Here is an 18744-nt window from a genome sequence, read left to right on the forward strand (position 1 = left end):
TTTCACATATAATTTTGCACATACTCTTCAGGAATATGGCTATTGCCTAACGCAGCGGTCGCCAACTGGTGGCCCGCAGACCATTGGTGGTCCGTGAGGTCCAAAAGGTTGGCGACCGCTGGCCTAAAGCAAGTGAACACATACTTAAGGTTCTTATGAAAACCAAACAATTCTGTGCCTGTTATAAAGGCAGTGCTGTTACCTTAGATTCCCATTTCAGTGATTCCCCACTGGCCTCAGTGTATTAGCCTTATTTTATCCCTTGAGAAGTTTGGAAACACTATCATTTCATAAAGTACAGTCTAGTCTTCAGCAAAATTGAGAGGCCACTTAGTGTTTTGTGTCCAGTCATTACCTCTTTAGCAAAGTACAGTGGAAGCCAGATGAAGTTTGAGGGTAATGTTTCTATTTATTTCAGAAATGAGAGTAGCTGCACATTTGAAAAATACCACTCAGCACGAGATGGAAAAACTTACATAAAAATCATCCCCGGACCCCCACTCCTTTTGTACCCAGTGCTACATCTCCCATTGAGGTAAGGTTATGCCACTGTCCCATGGCTTTAAAAAAATAAAAATAAAAAAGGGGGGAAAATCCAATCCTATTAAATCCTATTAATCCAATCCTATTAAAAAGACCTCCGTGTCTCCATTGCTGTGAGGAGTCCCAAGGCCCTCAGTCAGACTTCTCCTTCTCCTTCATGTGTAAGAAGACGATGCTGAAGATGAAGAGTCCTGCCATCATGGAGAAGGCGCTGGCGTAGTAGGGATAGGCCGAGGGGATGAAGCGCTCATACTGCGTGTGCTGCAGTGGCCTCACTGACACCTGCAACAGGACAGAGTGACGGCCCCGGCCTCTCAGAAGCCCAGTGGGACACGCTGGCTGAAATGGGCTGTGCTTACCTGAGTGGAAGAGTACAAGTGAGTGTAGCCCAGCCGGTTGTAATCCACTTTAAACTGGAACACACCGTACACGTCAGGCAACTTGAACTGGACACTGTACTTGCCACCTGGGGAAGATCAACACATAAGCAGGAGGGGTTCCCAGAGCGCCGCTCGGTTAGCCTCCCGAGAGTGAGCCACAGGCGGGACTCTTCCTGCAGCTCCTCCTGGGAGAACCGCTTTTACCTTTCTTCTTCAGGAAGGTCCTCACAAAAGGATCGATGCGGACAAACTCCAGCTGAATGTCGTCACCATCAAAGGGGACCCACCGGCCATTAGAGAGCTGCTCGATCACGATGCTGTACTCCTGCGAGAAAAGGCCAGTTAGCCAGGGGGCCTATGACCGGAGGGAGGCTGCCACCCTCAGAGCTACTCACAAATCTGGCAGGAACTCCCAGGAGATGTGAAAACCTGGGCAAGCCCCACCCCCGGGCAGTAACTGAAATATCCCTGGCAGGCTAACCCCTCTAACTCCCATCCACACCTGTTCACAGGCTGGTGGAAGCCTGCACCCAAACTGCGCTCCACCCGGGGGTGCCGGGTGCTCTCGGGCATCCCTGCTTCCACTCACTGCTCTCTTGCCTTTCCCCACTTCTCTTGCCTCACACCCGACTCTAACGGCACTTCTCTTGGCAGAGTGAGTCAGAGAAGCCCCTCCTGCTTCTGCACTTCCCACAAGGTCGCCCTCAAGATCTCCGATTCTCTGCACCCAAACTGACTTTCTTCAGGGCAGAGGTTAACGTGGTCACCCATACGTAGGCCCAACACAGAAATGTTGCATAAACGCTTTTGAGCTGGGTCAACATGGCCAAAACCTCCAGGCCCCCCACTCCAAGCTCTTACCACAAGGTCAGTGACAGTGTAGGCATTGGGTGGGGCTGTCTCTCCCACCCGATGGTGGGACACAGGCCCCACCCGGAGGACACCCTCTTCTTTGAACACCCAGCGGGAGAGGGCCAGAGCTAGCTCATAGTTGCCCGTCTGGGAATACCTGCGGGAGGGGAAACAGCAGAGGCTGCAGCGCCAGAACCAACGCCTTCCCAGTGGGAACACAGAAATGAAAAGATGGGAGGTGGCACGGCTCTGGGTGTTCCTGTACAATAAGTACACAATTTTCAAAGTGCTCCAGAGAGGCATAACTAGCTTGGAGTGCCAGCACGACCAATATAGCAACAAAGTCAATCCTTCAATAATTTGAACGCACCTCAAGATGCTTAGCCTCTGACACTTTTAGCCAAAAGGCTTCTTCCTCCCCATCGGAGTCCTCCCCTCTGCACAGACCCCACCACCCAGACCACAGGCCTCTAAGTCCCCTGGCATCTACCTCTGGGAGCCGGGCATGGCCTTCTGCACTGCCGAGTTGAAGAAGGCATCGCTGAAGAAGTCGAGGGAACCGCTGAAGATGACCCGGGCGTTGTTCCTGGCCTGGAGCCCAGCAATCAGGAGGGTGTTCTTGCCCACTGCATGGGGGTACTAGGAGCAACAGGGGGCTGTCATCCCCAAGAGCCAGGGCAAAGGACAGCCGCCGGGCCCCTAGCGCAAGAGGACCGCAGGCCAGACCTGAACAGCCTAGGCCCTACCTGAGCCACCACTCTGCCCGCTCCCCGCTCCCCCGCTCCTCGTTTCCCCAGCCTCGGCCGCGTGTGCTTTCCTGCTTAGGTCTCCTCTCCAATAAAAAAGCGCTTGTACCAGGCCCAGGAGATGGGGTCTCGAGACTGCAAAGGCCCCTCACCTGGGTGATAGGTTTATCTGGGAAGAAGGAGTACGAGGTGGAAGAGCCTGTCAGGATGTCCAACACCAAAGGATTGTCAGGATCAGCCACCATCCTGGGGAAGAGAGAGAGAACCACCCAACTCAGACCCAAGAACTGAGCCCCAAGGACCTGGGACCCCTAAGGGCCATCTCTTCACAGGAGTGAATCCTACTTCCTTAACTGGCAAACACTTAGCTCTCCTCTTGCTGTAACTACGAAGTTTTGACTCTTACGTTATGACTTAATCCCACCTGCATCTTCTGGAGGAAGGAATAACCCCAACTAATCACAAGTCTGGTAGGTTTCCTGACAAAACAAAGTGACCCCCCTCCCCCAGGTTTCCGTTGGCCTCTCCTTGCTCACTCACCCAACACCTCGAAAGAGGATGGGATTTAGAGACGACTTCCCAACAATGGTCGGGGCCTTCAGCAGGTTCTCAGTGTCAGCCACAATGAGCGTATGCTGCAACAGCAGAGGGGAGGCCGGTGGTCGGAAAGGTGCCCCCAAGCCAGGGGTCCCTCCCGACCCCCGCACGGTTACTAGGGTGAGCTTTGCTACAAGGGACTGACACCTGGAAGGTGGCGGTCTGATTACCTGTCCAAGGTCGGAGATGTCGTAGTTGTGATGGTCAATGACAGCTGTTTTCTCCTCATCGAACTCAATCCCACACTCACTGCCCAGCTCGCGAAGAGGGTCACCTGCACAGACCCAAGAGATGCCTGGCTGAGCCCTTAGGGGTGGGCCTGGGCCAAGCTATGTCACTTGCCCTGGCATCCTTATGATTCACTCTCCCAGTCATCCCCAGGGCCCTGCAGCGTCACCAGCTGGATCCCTGGACGACGGGGTGGTAAAAATCAACAACAAACACCTGGCCTTCTCCCTCCACAAATACAGTGACCTTGGTTCTGCACAAGACCCCCCTTTGAAGCAAAGTACCTCCTCAGCAAACCTGACCTGGATGAGCCCCGGCTGATAAGGTTTCTCTCTTCCTCATCACCACTTCACCAAACCACCACCCAAGGTGGTTCTTAACACGTTAAGCGCCAAGCCTGTTTTGTCTTCCTTTCCGTTTAGCCCGCGATACCCGATTTCACCGATATGCTGGTGGCACCAGTGACTGACCGGTCTGGACAGAAAGTCGAGTGTCAGTCACCGGTGACTGACATGGCGCTTAACGTGTTAAAAGCTGTCAATACTGAAAAAGGTGAAACAAGATTGGCCAGGTGTTGTTCATGGTTCTTCCTACTTCTAAGTATCTTTAAAATTTTCCAAAACAGTAAACAAAACAAAAATTTGCTTTGTGTTCTACCCAATTGGGCTCTCCTTACTTGTCTCCTCTTTTTAAGGAAAGAATCACCACAAAACAAGGGGGGGGGGGGGGGGGGAAAAACAGAGAAAAAAACAGGGTTCCCAGCCCTTAAAAGGACCCGCATCTCATTGGTTCTGGTCAGAGGCCAGGAGGGACTAAATGGCTCTGTAGTTGCCTCACTCACTCCCTGGCAAGGACCACCCAATGAAGGACAATTTGGCAGCTTCCATTTGTAAAGCTCTCCAAGCTTCCTGGACAAATGGGGGAAGCAGCAGAACTACTGAGATCAGACCTACCAATGTCTGAGCTGGCAGCTACCAGGACACTGCCTCCACCGTCAATAAAGGTACTGATGGTCTCCACGTTGATGTTGCCTCCAAAATCTGAAAAAAGTACCAGACTCAGTGATGCAGAAGGTTCCTCTCACTGCTCCTCTGACATTGGGGGGAGGGGTGGGGAAGCAGACCAGCCACAATCATTAACAGAATATTGCCCTCTGGAGGCCCAAAACAAGAGGAATGTTTACCATATATGCCCTGATACAGGGCAATTCTCCCATATTTTTCAATGTGATCCAAAAATAATGGCTTGAATTCAACTTTTAGAAGTATACATTAAATAGTCAAACGCCCACCAATTATAGTTGTCAAGTTATTTATACACTCTTCAAGTCACATCTATAATAATAAACGCATAATACATGCTAATTAGACGGAACGTCCTTCCAGATGACCTTCCGGATGAAACTGAGGTGGGCAGAGGCAACCGCCTCAGGGGCAGGGGGCCAGGCCCCCTTGCGCAAATTTTGTGCATTGGGTCTCTAGTCTATACAATAAAAGCCTAAGCGATTGTTACGGCGGAATAAGAACAACCAGTCGCTACGATGCACACTGACCACCAGGGGGCAGACACTCAATGCAGGAGCTGCCCCCTGGTGGTCAGTGTGCTCCCAATGGGGAGTGCTGCTCAGCCAGAAGCCAGCGCTAAGGAGCAGCGAGCCAAGGGCTAAGGAGCAGCGAGCAGGTAGGCAGTAAGGAGCGAATGGTCCCAGACTGTGAGAGGGATGTCCATCGAGGGGTCCCAGCCTGCGAGAGGGTGCAGGCTGGGCTGAGGATACCCCCAGTCCCGTGCACACATTTCATGCACCAGGCCTCTAGTATAAAATATTTGTTTAAAAATGCTGCATTCTCCCACTCACTCCATGAAACAATTTCATTCATACTCATTGGCTGCACCTTTAGAGCCACTCTGGGGGTCACCTAACATGGTTTGCAAGAGCCCATCAACTTCACTTCTAAGTTATCTGAGAAAGAGCACTTTTGACTCTAAGGATGATGCTGTCTGTCGCTGAGACTAGTACTCACCCAACATGAGTAGGGTTTTTTCTAGAAATCCTACAGGTTTATAGCCATTGTAGCCATAACAGAGCCACTTCATATACTGTGCTTTAAAAAAAAAAAGTGATCACCAAAAAGGGTCATTAATTTCCAACATCTGTAATTGTGAGATTATATCCTTTTTGGTCAATTTGGTCGGGTGACTGCCGTAAGCATCCAAAACTAGCTGTAAAGATCTGAATGTGAGAATGATCCTGTTTAATTTGGTAATTTTCACATAAATAACAAAAACAAAGCACCTTACTTTTCCTTCAGGCTCAGCGAGAACATGTACCTGGAAACCCAGCCTCTCCGACGACATTTACAAAGCCATCTCCACTCCTACAGACTGAGTAACAGCTCCTACAGTACAGTGTCCCCTTAGGGACACTGTCTTAGCATTTCTGGTTGTCACCAGGGGCGAGTGTACTGCCATCTAGTGGGTAGAGGGCCCAGGGTGCTGCTACACACCCTGTAGTACACAGGACAGCCCTCTCAACGAAGAATTATCCCGTCCAAAATGTCAAGAGTCCCGCTGCTGAAATGGAGACACCTGGGCTTACATCTAGGCATCCCTTCGCCTTTCTAAGACCATTTCCCTACCTACAAAAAGGGACCCAGAGTTTGGGGGTACAGAGGGTCCTTCTTCTGTAGCCATTACTTTACTGAATTCAACTTGGAAGCTTCCTGACCCCAGAGAGGGCAAGGAACCCACTGACTCAGCAGCGTTCTCACACCCGAATGGGCTAACGGTGGTCCCGGGACCACATAAGGGCCCTTGAAGCAGGGGCCAAACCCTTCCCTGACCCCCCGCAGCAGAGACAAGCCTTCTCCCAGGAGTGCCTGAAGAACTGCAGCCATGTTTCCCAAAGTGTGGGACCCACTCTGCCAGGGACAGAAAAGGTGACAAGGTGACGTGGGGCAGAGCTTTCAGTCACGTCACATCTCAGTCCTCTGTCAGAGACAGTGTCTCAGCTGGATACCGGGCTGTAACCCTTCCCTCACTTTCTCATCTCCTCTTGCAAGAGGAAGCCTCGGGCTGCAGGGAACAGAATCTGTATAGGACTCAGCACTGCACTTAGTGTATTTATAGTTGCCTTCTACTGAAGGCAAGGACAACACCGACTCCATTTCCGTGGTGACACTGGGTTCATTCCTGGGTTCCTTTTAAAATGTTATTTTAGTTTTTAAAAAGCAAGTCAGTTTAAAGAAAAACACCAATTAGCACAGGTGATATAAAATCTGGTGAATATCACGAAGGAGGTACGGAAAGTCGACTAACACTTGGGAAACACTGTCAGGCTCTGACATCTACTTTCTCCCACCCATCTTCACCCCTTCTCCCTGTCTCACCCACCGTGTCCCTCCTTCTCAGCGACACTCCCACTCTACCTCCTGAGCACAACGCAGGCGGCTCCTGCGCTCCACCGCGTTCCGCCCCACCCAGGGTTTGGCATCTCATTTCAGGTCCTTATTCGTATCGCCTCACAGACGGACTGAAAGAACTCCTCAGGGCAAGCGCTCTGTCGCTGTGAGGACCTCTTCCAGAGCTCCAAACACAGAAGAAACTGGGCAAAGCCAATTAACCAGCTGAAGGCTCCATTCACATTCATTCACACACACACACACACACAAAGTAACCAGACGATTTTCATTTGTACAGCCTGGGCTCACTTCCACCCACTACACCTGCCTCCGAAAAGCCAACACCAGAGGCACATTGTGCAGGGGAGCTGGGGGTATCGTGTAACTGTTTGGAGCCTTGAGAAAAATACTTCAGGGATCTGGCTGAATCCAGCCTCACAGGAACTACAGAGAATAAAGTAGATGCCAACGAAGCGACAGACTTCCTGAGCTCCATCAGCGGAAGGAAGAAATGGCAACCTGAGTCCTCGGAGAAAAAGACAAATGGAAGCCACTACAGAAGAGGAGACTAGATGCCCACCAAAAAGCTCGGCAAAGAGAAACAGCCAAAGGAACTGGGGGTATTTAGTCTGAGAAGAACCAGCTGAACCAGCTATGATTACGTGCAGGCTGTGCCTGTAATCAAAGCATCAGACCAACTCTCTAAGGCCGAGGAGTGTAAGAAACCCCTTCCTCCTCTCCCCACCCCAAATAGAGTAGGAAATAGGAGGCAAATTCCAATGTAATATAAGAAGTGACAGAGTTGTCCAGCGGTGGAGTTGACCGCCGCGTAAGCTCTCTGTCGCAGGAATACTGAAGTAAAGACATTCATTCTGTTCTAGACCTAGCCATCCAGCCTCAACTAGGGAGCGAGGCTAGATCATTCCTCTTTTTCAGCCTGAGAACTATGAATCCACAAGTTCAACGGCTACAGCCTCTTTACTGCACACCCTGTTAACAACATGCCATTTCCTCCTTCCGCCCAGGCCAGCCCTGCTAGGGGTCCTCCATCTTTCCTATCAGTCGCTTTACAGGGAAAATTCACTTCTCAGATTAGCAGGGGCCCAGGCTCATGGTCTGTGGCAACACCTGACCCTACAGTCCTCAGCTGTGTCTTTCCAGAAGCTGTGCCCTGATTGGCCCAGGACAGAGGTTAGCACGTTCCTCTTCACCCGCAGCAGCTGTGGCGAGGGCTAGTGACCATCCCATGACCCAGCACATGCCCGAGATGCAGAACAAAGTGACAGATCAGTCCTGAACCTACCACCCCGGGCGAAAGGTGATGCGCGGCCCTTACCTTCTACCGAGGGGGAGAAGATGATGAGATTGTCATAGAGGAACTCCCCGTACTTAATAAGGGACAGGCTGGGGTCATCTGCGGTCTTGAATGTGAGTTCAAAGCCCCGATCTGCACAAGGAGAAAGCAGGCAACTGAGGCTGAGGGAAACCGCCGCTGCAGAGACCGCGACAGCCCTCCCCCCGCCCCCAAGCGGCAGGCCAGACCTGGGCGGCCCGCTCGTGGAGAACGAGTGCGAGGGAGGGTGGCCGTTGCCCTCGGGCTGGGGGGCCTTTCCAAACTCAGACTTTCACCCGCCGCCCCCTCGGACCCCCGCCTCACCCTTCAGACTCCGGAAGAAAAGCGAATGCGTCTCCCGCAGGTTGAGGTTGTCCAGCAGCACTAGGGTGCGGGGACCGCTGGCGCCGACCAGGCCAAGCAGCAGCAGCAGCCACAAGAGGGACCAAACACGGGCGGCGGCGCCAAGTTCCATCTTTCTACTCCTGCCAAAGAACCCGAGCACCTGGACACCGGAAGTACCCATCTAAGGCCAGCCAATCGCGGCTCGGGGTCCTGGAGTTCCACCCGGAAGTGATCTGGGTTCGCCGGGGCCGGACTCCAAGAGCCGCGGTTCAGGTGATAGGAACCGAGCCAGGAGCACCACCGGAAGTGCCTTGGTTGTAGGCGGAACCTCTCAATCCTATTGGTGGAAAGGGAACGAGGCTCCGCCTCCCTAAAGAAAACGGCTCAATCCTAGAGAGACAGCTCTGCAGCCCCGGCCAATCAACAGGACGCTTAGTCTGAGTGGTCCCGTCTTGCGTGGTCTTGACAGGGGCCTCCCTGGACCACCTTTTCGTTTCTCTCTGGTCCAGTCCAGTCTCGGGACTGGGAACCGGGCCCCTCCTCCACCATCTCCAGAGAGGAAACGATTGGAAAAATAAGATCAGGGACAGGGACACTTTAGACTCCTGGCCTGGCGTGGCCTGCCCTGCCTGGTGGCCCTCCTGCAGGTAGGAAAGGGCGGTGGACTAACCTAGCGACAAAAAAAAGCTCTAATTAGGCTCATTCCCAGGCTCGGTCCCTCACTAGCCCCTTTACCCCGGGAGTTCACTCCTCTCCAGGCCACTGTGCTAGGCTGGAAATAAAATGGCCAGAGGCAGCTCGCCTACCCTTCTGTGTGCCCTTGGAACAGCCCTGGGCTCTTGCGGGGACTGGAGCCGGTTGAGGCGCCAGTGCAGGGCTAGGCTGAGCAACCGCTCAGTGATGGTGGCTCCCAACCCTTCTACGCTGACCAGGGCCAGGGCTCGCCTCCGACCTGCCTCGGGCCGTCACAGGTCTAAGGGAAAGCCCCCACAAGCAGCCCCACGACTTCAGTCCACCTCTAACTAAACCGTTGCTTAGGAGTCTGCCCCAGCCCACGGACTCCCAGCGGCCCTCCACTGTCAGGTCTGCAGCCTCGTGCTCCTTAGTCCCACCCAGGGCTTACCTGGAACAGGTCTCCTCCGACCTTTAACCTACCCTCAGCTTCCTCGCCTCCTGCCTTTCGCTCATGCAGCTCCCTCTCCCTCCCCACGTCCCCATCTTAAGCCTCCCCAGATATTCTCCATCCTTTATGGGAGCCCCCCGCCCCCGCCCCCACCACCTGCTGCTGCTCCCTTCACCAAGAGGACTTTGTTCCCATGAAGACCTGGCTCCCTCTTATTCCAAGTGTATCTGCAGGCTGCCTGCGTAGGTACCTAAGCACCCTCCACCCCACCCCAGCTTCTCCAGGAGGTGAGCTCCTTGGCCCAGCATGTGGTTTGTAGCATGAGCCACAGCAACTAATATAAAATACAGAGGAGCCCTAGCTGGTTTGGCTCAATGGATAGAGCGTTGCCCTGAAGGGTCCAAAGTTCGATTCCGGCCAAGGGCACATGCCTGGGTGTCAGGGGCAGCCTGACAGGTTGAGCCGGGCTGACATCTGGCCCCCAACACCTGGGTTGCGGGCTCGATCCCCAGTAGGGGACGTGCTGGAGGCAGCCGATCAATGGTTCTCATTATTGATGTTTCTCTCCCCCTCTCCCTTCCTCTCTGAAATCGATAACGAAATATAATAACAGAGGAGGAAGGATGGGCTGACCCGGAGCACCTGCTGTGCACCGGAACTTTAGAGACCACCGCGTTTTACCTTCACATGAACTCTAGGAGGCGGGTGTTTATCCCCGTCTCACAGATGAGGCTCAGAGTGAAATGAGGCTCAGGACAGCACCAAAGGCCAAAACTTCTCCCTGGGAGTATGAGCCCCTCCCAGGAGGCAGGCCTGGGCTACAAGGAACTAGGGGAGGGGTGTGGGCCTAGGTTGCTGGGGTGGCCCTGTCAGGACACCCGGTTCCAGCACAGCCCCCGAGGGCAGACCCCACCTGGGCCTCCTTTGGGCCGCAGCCGGTTTCCTAAACAAGGGTTCGGCTTTCCTGGGTCGAAGATGCTTTGAGAGCCTAATGGCAGGTCAGACGCTTTCCCCAGAAACGAGCACTGGTGCTCACAACCGCAGGGCACTGTCGCAGACACCTGGGAGCCTGTTTGTCCTAACGGCCTCGGCTGTTTGAGACCCGGGCTCCAGGAAGGGCTTCCAGGCAGGGAGGGGCCCGGTGCCGCTGCCAGAGAACCAGGGAGGGGGGCTTGTGGGTAAAAGACAGTTTATTGGGGCAGCTTAATGCGGAGCGGGCTCCTTGGGCCACAGACCGGCCGGGAGCCACAGACCAGGGGCAACTGCTCAGGCCTCGCGCACCGTCCTGCGGGGCTTCCCCCAGGAAGTGGGGCCAACCGGACAGAAGCACAGTTTTCCATCACCGACACGTTGAGCGCGATCCACGGGGAAGTTGCTGACACGCTGTCGGTAAAGGCCTTGAGGCAGAGCCCATTGGGGCTCTGAACAACACTGGTGGGCACAGATGGCGGCTCCGTGGCAGGTGAGCAGGTGGAAATACTGACGTGGCACTGGGAGCTGGAGGGGCCTTTCCAAGGACGGTCTAGCTCCGAGGGGCTCCCGCCCGGGCAGCAGTGGGCTCTCTGGGGAACAGGGAAGGGAATTTGCCCTCCAGGGCGAGGGCCCCCTCCAGCGCCCCTGTCACCCGGGGGCAGGAGAGGAGGCCTGGCTGGGGCTGCCCCGGGGGGCCTGGCAGTCCCGAAGCCCCCAGCAGGCAGCTGTGTTCACAGAGGCTCGCTGCCAAAGCTGCTTCTGCTCTTCTTACGCTTGACCTTGGTGCAGGGGATGTCGAGGGACTCGAGGCGGAAGGGCCGGGGCTGGGGCATCTCAGCGGCCTGGGAGGGTGGTATGGCGGAGCTGTTGCCGAGGGGGGAGCTGAGGCCTGGCGGCGAGCTGTGATAGGCTGTGGAGGAGGGCGGAGGGCGCTGGTGAGCCGGGAGTGCAGGTGGGAAGGAAAGCACTGCGTGCGGGTGCGGCCCCTGTCCCGCCCCCACCCGGCCCCAGCCCTGGTCCCACTGCTAGGACCCCACGTTCTAAGCTGCTCGGGTTGGGGCCTCAGACCCGGCACTATGTCTGCGCCCAAAGGGTCTGGGCTGGGACACAGCCTGGGATCTCAAGCCAGACAAGCCTGGGTTCAAAGCCCAGCTCCACCCCTTCCTAGAAGGATGGCCTCACTTGGGAGAAAACCCCTCAGTGGTCCTCGGTTAAGAATAGTTTTGTGTGTGTGTGTGTGCTTCTTTCAGGAACGTTCCCTTTTTTACAACGTTAAGCTATCAAAAGCAGCCAGTCAGAGATTTAGGCTGGCCGGAGCCATTCCTTGCAGCCACCCTGAGCTCAGTCAGGGATGCCTGGCTGAGCCTCTCGGCCTCAGTTTCCTCATCTGCCCCATGGGCACCGCGCCAGGTTCCCAACGGATGTTAGTTTATTTCCTGTCCAACTTTTCTTTCCTTAGTCCTCAACTCCACCCACTTTGTCTCTTAAATAACCTCAATACAGGACTGAGATGTGCTTCTCACGGATATTTTACTGGAAGTCCTGAGGTCTTTAAAAGCAGAAGAATGAAGTGATTTTCAGTTCTTGCTTTTGAACGTGTTTTGCTTTTGTGACCCTGTCTGCCCCCTTGGCTCAGGGGAAAGCCAATACCCTGGCAGCTGAGGGGGCTGGTAACTGTCCAGGGTCACGTAGCCCCACGCCAGGCCCTGACCAGTGTAGGGGGCCCAGTGCATGTCGGGGGAGCAGATGAATCAAATCGCACGTCTCCCCAGGAGGAAAGGGGAGGCTGTATTGAGCACCTACTATGTGCAGGCCCTGGGCTGGGCCGTTCCCCATTTCATTTACCTAATCCTGTGTCTCCCCCTCACTTAATAGCTGAGGACCAGGCCTGTCTGACTCCGTCCGGCCCGTCAGCCCCTCCCTGTTGGCCGAGGGCCGAGGGAAGAGGCTGCAGGACAAGAGGGGGCAGGGCACTCACCGAGGCTCTTCCTGGGATCTGTGCTGAGGATCTGGCTGGCCCGCTTTGGCCGGAAGTAGTTACTGGCAATATTCTCACTGTCGCTCCGACTGAGCATCAGCCTGTAGCGGTCTTCTTCCTGCTGAGAGCCCAGACCCTCACGGTTAAGACCCCTTGTTCGTGCAGCTCTTATGTGGGCCCTCACCCAGGGCTCAGCGGCCTCCGCAAGCCTGGGGGATGGGCTTCCCTGGCCCCGCTGCCCCTCCCGTGTATCGGCTACAGACCGGCCTCCTGGGGTGGGATCCAGCCGAGCCTACACCCCCCACCCCTCCCTTGGGAATGGAAGTGCCTCATTCCCTCCTGCAAACCTCAGCAGAGGGCACTGTGCCAGCTCCATCCGGGCAAGGACAACACAACACACCCAAACCCATCATCCGTACACAAACACATCACAGGAGAGTAATACAGCGCTCAGCTCAGGGGCGCGTTTATAATCGTTAGAACTGGAGCCCCAATCTTTCTATCACCAAGAACTATTGTTTTTCACTCTCGTGGACTTTTCTTCACCCTGAATCTCTTCCTTCGGGGACCTATCCTTCTCCCCCCAACATCGTCCTGGTGGGGTGATCATTCAGAGTGCCCTAATACCACCACTCCCACCCACCCACCCCTTGCTACACAGCTGGACATGTGACCCACACTGGACCAATCACAGAACTCCATGTTCTGGACATAGTCATTGGTCCAAGAGTAGGCCTGGGACCAGGCAGAACAGATCAGAATCTACACCAGCACTGGTGTGAGGACGCTAAGAGACCGGTCTCTCTGTTGGGTCACTAATCGCCAGCAGCCGTCTTTCCTGCCTTTCTCACTTGGAGAAAAGCCTGCCTGGGTCCAACGCTAGAATACGAAGGGAAGCCTGGCTGTCTGAGCCCCGAGATCCAGCCATGCCTGAAACCGGTTCTCTTAACATGCACCAGGAAATTCCCCTTTTGCTTGTGATTGTCTGCTTCGGGTAGCTATCACCGGGAGTAAAAGCATTCTGACTAATAGAACCCCTTAGTGGTCCCAGGGTAAGAATGTTGTGTGTGTGTTTTTCAGGAACAACTTTCCCTTTTTTATATAGTTAAGCTATCCAAAGCAGCCAATCAGAGCTTTAGACCAGCGAGGGCCCAGGGCGCCAAACTGTGCTGCTGGGCTTCTGGGGTTCGAGCTGCCGCTTCTGTGCTCCCCCGCAGCTGGGCCGATCTGAACCGTCTCCTTTCCCTCTGGTCGTCGTGACCACACGTGGGTTTGGATGAGGGCCAGAGGGGGCTGAAGGTCTAGGTGCCAACAGGTGCACAGGAAGGACCCCGGTTCGGCCCCCTGCTTGAATCCTCAGGGCGGAAGGAAGTAGAAGTCCAGCTCCCTGTGGTAATGCACCCTGGCGCCAGCCCCCTCAGCCCACCCCTCGCTCCCTCTCCGGGGGTCTTACCATGCCCAGCTCGCCGCTGTCTGCCGCGGAGGTTTTGCGGGCTGGTCTGTTCTGCAGCCCTGTTGAAACTGCTGTGAGAAAACAAAAGCTGAAGTGCCTGCTGCTCGCTATGGGGGCCAGAAGGACAGGGTGGGCTGCAGCCGTCTCCCCTGGGGTGGGGTGGAGTCGGGGGCGCGTTAGGCCTGGCTCAGGCTTGGTTGGAGCCAAGGGAGGCCTTCCCGGGCCAAGCAAAGGGATGCCTCCGGGAAACACAACAGGAGGGCTCAGACCCCAAAGAAGATGGCAGGCTGGTGGGGGCGGGAGGAAGGCTGCAGCTGCCTGGAGTGTCAGCAGAGATGGTGTCAGTGGCCATAAACACTGGAGACATGGGGCCTGGACAACCCTCTGACCAGGGGCAGAACTGGCGGGGGCCTTGTGGGCTGTAACAGCTACTGCTCTCTGCATGGGCAGAGCCAGCTTCGTGGCTGCAGAAAGAGCCACTCAGTCTGGCCAGACTCCACTTCAAGATGGAGGCGCCTCGAAGATCCTCTTATCCCCCCCCCACCCCACCCACTTCTTTGTGAAGATGAGAGCACCAAAGCCCAAGAGGGACTGTGACCCTCTTAAGGTCACAGGAAGGTTAGTGCAAAGGCAGAAGTTGAACCAGGCCTGCAGGGGACAGCTCGTTTGCCTCCCTGGCCCTGCACCTCATGCTGTGACTGACAGGCGCTCCCCTCTCTGAGAGTCCACTTCCTCCCGTGTAAACCAGGGGCAGTGGTCCTTGTCCTTCACAGGATGGTTGTGGGGTGAAATGATAGGATCACGATGATGCTGCAGTGTCCCATGCACTTAAGATGTGCCTGGCATGGCTCTGAGGGTTTTACATGTATTAATACATTGTAAGCCACACGCACCCTTTAAGGTGCTGGTATTAATCCCCATTTCACAGATGAGGACACTGAGTCCCAAAGAGGTCACACAGGGAGTGATGGAGCCAGAATTCCAACTGACTCAGAACACACCGTTCTTTCAGACCCCCCATGTTTTGGAATCTCGGGGTCACATGTCTGTTTCACCCACAGCCAGCAGGACGAGGCCCATGGCTTCCTGTCAGTCTGCAGGGAAGCAAAGTGTGGAGGCGGGGAGGGAGGGCCCAGGGAGAGCCAGGCTCCTGACCTACTGGGAGGCTGGTTTTGATGACCACGGGCTCCGGGATCTTCCAGAAGCCGTTGTCCTCGTCCCAGCAGGACTCGCGCCGGACCCGATCCAGGTTGCTGTAGTTACAGTCCCGGCGAATCAGCGGCTGCACCTGCTCCAACAGCTGCTGGAAGAGCAGGAAGTCGCGTTCCTGCCGGCGGATGGTGGCCAGGTAATCAATCTTCTCGAGCTCAAACTCCGACTGCAGGTCTTTGATCTCCACCTCTGCCGCCCGAAGCTGGAAATAAAGCATTTAAAGTGTACAGTTCATTCAGTGGCTCTTAGTACATTCAGAGTTGTGCGGCCATTGTCCCGACCAGTGTGGGAGCATTTCATCGCCCCAAAAGGGACCCCATACTCATTCGTCATTCCCCACTTCTCCCAACCCCCCTAGGCAACCACCAGTCTACTTCCTGTCTGTAAATGTGCTTATTCTGGACATTTCTTATGAATGAAATCACGGAAGCACACACTATGTCGCCTTTTGTGTCTGGCTTCTCTCGCGTAACATGGTGTTTTCAAGTTCACCGTGTTGTATCACGTATCAGTACTTCCTTTTACTGCGGAATACTCTCCCGTTGGGCGAATATGCTACATTCCTTCGTTTATGCCTGTTTTCGCTTTGGGCTGTAATGAATGATGCTGCTCTGAACATTCGTGCACAAGTCTTTGTGTGGACATATTTTCATTTCTCTTGAGTGTAACTGCTGTGTCGTTATGAAAAACAGGAGAGCTACTACAAGGAACAGAAATGTAGATCAGTGCATTTCAGGAGAAAATCCCCCCACAGCACGAGGGCATCGAGCCAGACATTAAACACGTAACACAGCACCCCAATGTGAATAAAAATCCCTTCAACAGGTAGTCACAGACATGAAGACTTCAAGTCAGAAGTCCAAAACTTAACATGGAAATGGACAAAAATGAAGACAGTGTGAGATGGGACATTCACCAAACCCAGGAAGAATTTGTGTGGTTTTTGTTTTCAATTTAGGTATGTCGCCCTGGCTGGGTGGCTTAGTTGGTTGGAGTCTTAGCCCATATACCAAAAAGGTCGCGGGCTTGATCCCCAGTTAGGGCACATACAGGAGGCAACCAATCGATGTTTCTCTCTCTCTCTCTCTCTCTCTCTCTCTCTCTCCCCTCCCTTCCTCCCTCCCTCTCTCCCTCTCTCAAAAAAAATAAATAAATAAAAATCAATAACCATATCCTTAGGTGAGGATTTAAAAAACACTTAGCCCTAACCGGTTTGGCTCAGTGGATAGAGCGTCATTGGCCTGCGGACTGAAGGGTCCCAGGTTCGATTCCGGTCAAGGGCATGTGCCTTGGTTGCGGGCACATCCCCAGTGGGGGGTGTGAAGGAGGCAGCTGGTCGATGTTTCTCTCTCATCGATGTTTCTGACTCTCTATCCCTCTCCCTTCCTCTCTGTAAAAAATCAATAAAATATATTTTTTAAAAATAAATAAATAAAAAACACTTAGATAGGAAAACCAAGTTATGAGATATCCAAGGAAGAATGAATTTGACTGAAAAGCATAACAAGAGGTACTAAGAAAAGGCATGAAAGTAGCCAAGAAAATATAAAATGAAAGCGGTTTAAAGAGGAAAAAGTCACCACCTTCCTGCTTTGGCAAGACCCTCGGTTGCCAGTGTTGGTGGGCGAGGAGGGGGGACCCGCAGGTGGCCCAGGGGACACCAGGAGGCCCGGACCGCGCAGAGGACACGCCACCCGAGGAGGAGGAAGTGACTGGCGCAGAGGCGGGGCCTCATTCTCTGCCCCAGCCTCGCTCCCCACGCTCAGCCACGGCCACGCTGCCTCCTCCGTTCCTGGATCCGCTCCCTGTTCCCAGCACTGACGCCTCTGGGCCCAGAACCCTCTGCCTTCAGGTGCTGCCTCTTAGCTTCGAGGCCCCACCTTAGAAGCCACACCTCCCTCACAACTTCCTGTCCCCATGAAGGTGGCCCCAGGAGCTCCTGGGGTGAATGCTCACGTCCACTAGGGGGCCGGTGTCCTGGGGCACTCGGCCTGTGGCAGTGGATTAAGTTGTGCATTTGTGACGTGGACGTCTGCACTTCAGTGAAAGTGGGAAAATAAAGCCGCCTCCCGTCCCGGTATCTGCAGTGTCATCACCCCAGACTCTGCTGCTTGTTTCTCTGTTGTTCTTTCTTACACACACACACACACACACACACACACACTCTCCCACTGGAAAGTGAGCCTCAGGCCGGCTGGCTCAGGGGTTGAGCGTCGACCTATGAGCCAGGAGGTCATGGTTCGATTCCTGGTCAAGGGCACATGCCCAGGTTGTGGGCTCGATCCCCAGTGTGGGGTGTGCAGGAGGCAGCTGACTGATGATTCTCTCCCATCATTGATGTTTCTCTCTCTCTCCCTCTCCCTTCGTCTCTGAAATCAATAAAAATTATTTTTTTGGTTGTATCAAACTGTGTATTAAATATAATCATCTGTATGTATGTATGCACAGTGGGGCCTCGACTTACCAATTTAATTCGTTCTGAGACCGAGCTCGTTAAGGAGCTCATTAACTCAAATTACTCTGTCAACTCAAAGCAAAAAATTGGCCGAGAGACAGCTGGTATCTCAAAAAACTCGTTAGTCGGGACACTCGTAAGTCAAGGCCGCTCCCACTAACAGGCCGTGTGCAGGTGGATGGACGCCGCGGGCCTCACCTTCCTCTGCATCTTCTCCAGCAGCTTGCTCTTGGCCCTCACTTCCTCCTGGATGGAGTCGTAGACGTTGAGCAGCACCCACTCCCCGCTGTCCTCGTCGGACTTCTGCAGGGCGGCCACCAGCTGCTTCCTGCGCTCGTCCGCGTAGCGTTTCCGTCGCTTGTGCTTCTCCTTCAGGTCCTTGTTCTTGGCCTGCTCCCCACCGACCACCTGCTGCTCCAGCAGCTGCAGGCTGCCCACGCGGAGAGGAAAGCACGCGTCACTGAGCGCTCGCCGTCCAGCGCGACCCACGGACCCTCCCAACAGCCCCGCTTCCCGCAGGCCTCCACTGAGGCTCCGAGAGGCGAGGCCACAGGGTCAGGGCCAGCACCGAGGTTCCTACCGGACCTACCTAACTCTACCACGGCCATGGCTGTGCCCAACAGGAAGGGTGAGAATCTCACCCACCCGCCACCCGCCTCCCAGGCTCCGCTGTGCTCCCAGGAGCTGGTGATGGGCATTGCCTGGCTGGGATCATCCCCACACCCAGCCCCCGGGCACATGCTGAGTGCAGTCAGTCAGAGAAAGACCAATCCGTCTGCTCCCACTGACACATGGACTCTCAGAAGCAGAACCAGCCAGCCAAGCTCCTGGACACAGAACAGATCCGGCTGGAGGGCTGGCCAAATGGTGAAGGTGGTCAAAAGGCACCAGCCTCCAGTAATAAAACAAGTCCTGGGGATGTCACGTACAGCATAGAGACTAGACTTAAAAACACTGTATTGCATATTTGAAAGTTGTTAAGAAAATATGCCCTAACCGGTTTGGCTCAGTGGATAGTGTCAGCCTGCGGACTGAAGGGTCCCAGGTTCGATTCCAGTCAAGGGCATATACCTTGGTTGCGGGCACATTCCCTGTAAGGGGTGTGCAAGAGGCAGCTGATGGATGTTTC

The 18744-nt window shown here is 54.6% G+C and overlaps 2 protein-coding genes across 14 annotated transcripts in view; both read right to left on the minus strand.

The window, feature by feature from the left end:
* Positions 1–384: 384 nt before the first annotated feature.
* On the minus strand, positions 385–8694 carry DDOST (dolichyl-diphosphooligosaccharide--protein glycosyltransferase non-catalytic subunit). The gene is made up of 11 exons (XM_036353102.1): positions 8402–8694; positions 8081–8191; positions 4300–4386; positions 3289–3392; positions 3062–3156; positions 2674–2767; positions 2266–2414; positions 1785–1932; positions 1128–1248; positions 903–1009; positions 385–825 (listed from the first exon to the last, which is right to left on the minus strand). Exons 1-11 carry the CDS (start codon positions 8601–8603, stop codon positions 676–678), a joined length of 1368 nt encoding a protein of 455 aa, XP_036208995.1. The 5' UTR covers positions 8604–8694; the 3' UTR covers positions 385–675.
* Positions 8695–10022: 1328 nt separating this feature from the next.
* KIF17 (kinesin family member 17) overlaps positions 10023–18744 on the minus strand; it is a 32786-nt gene continuing 24064 nt past the window's right edge. For 5 of the 13 annotated variants that reach the window (XM_036353105.1, XM_036353108.1, XM_036353112.1 and 2 more), the window contains 5 exons: positions 17814–18045; positions 15104–15362; positions 13949–14019; positions 12496–12616; positions 10023–11427 (listed from right to left, as the gene is read on the minus strand). In XM_036353105.1, the coding sequence (XP_036208998.1) occupies positions 11249–11427; positions 12496–12616; positions 13949–14019; positions 15104–15362; positions 17814–18045 (862 nt within the window). In that variant the 3' untranslated portion in view covers positions 10023–11248. Of the gene's footprint in view, positions 11428–12495; positions 12617–13159; positions 14020–15103; positions 15363–17813; positions 18046–18744 lie in introns of those variants that run through there. The other 8 variants (XM_036353106.1, XM_036353103.1, XM_036353104.1 and 5 more) reach the window with 8 other exon arrangements.

The sequence above is a fragment of the Myotis myotis genome, unplaced genomic scaffold (assembly GCF_014108235.1).
Source record: "Myotis myotis isolate mMyoMyo1 unplaced genomic scaffold, mMyoMyo1.p scaffold_m19_p_2, whole genome shotgun sequence".
Lineage (NCBI taxonomy): Eukaryota > Metazoa > Chordata > Mammalia > Chiroptera > Vespertilionidae > Myotis > Myotis myotis.

Excerpts from the sequence above, each read along its gene's own strand:
- DDOST (XM_036353102.1), bottom strand. The coding sequence starts at position 8,603 with ATGGGTACTTCCGGTGTCCAGGTGCTCGGGTTCTTTGGCAGGAGTAGA. Across the intron at positions 3,157-3,288 it reads ACATCTCCGACCTTGGACAG|CATACGCTCATTGTGGCTGA; the intron begins GTAATCAGACCG and ends CTGCTGTTGCAG. Across the intron at positions 2,415-2,673 it reads CAGATAAACCTATCACCCAG|TACCCCCATGCAGTGGGCAA; the intron begins GTGAGGGGCCTT and ends TGTTGCTCCTAG.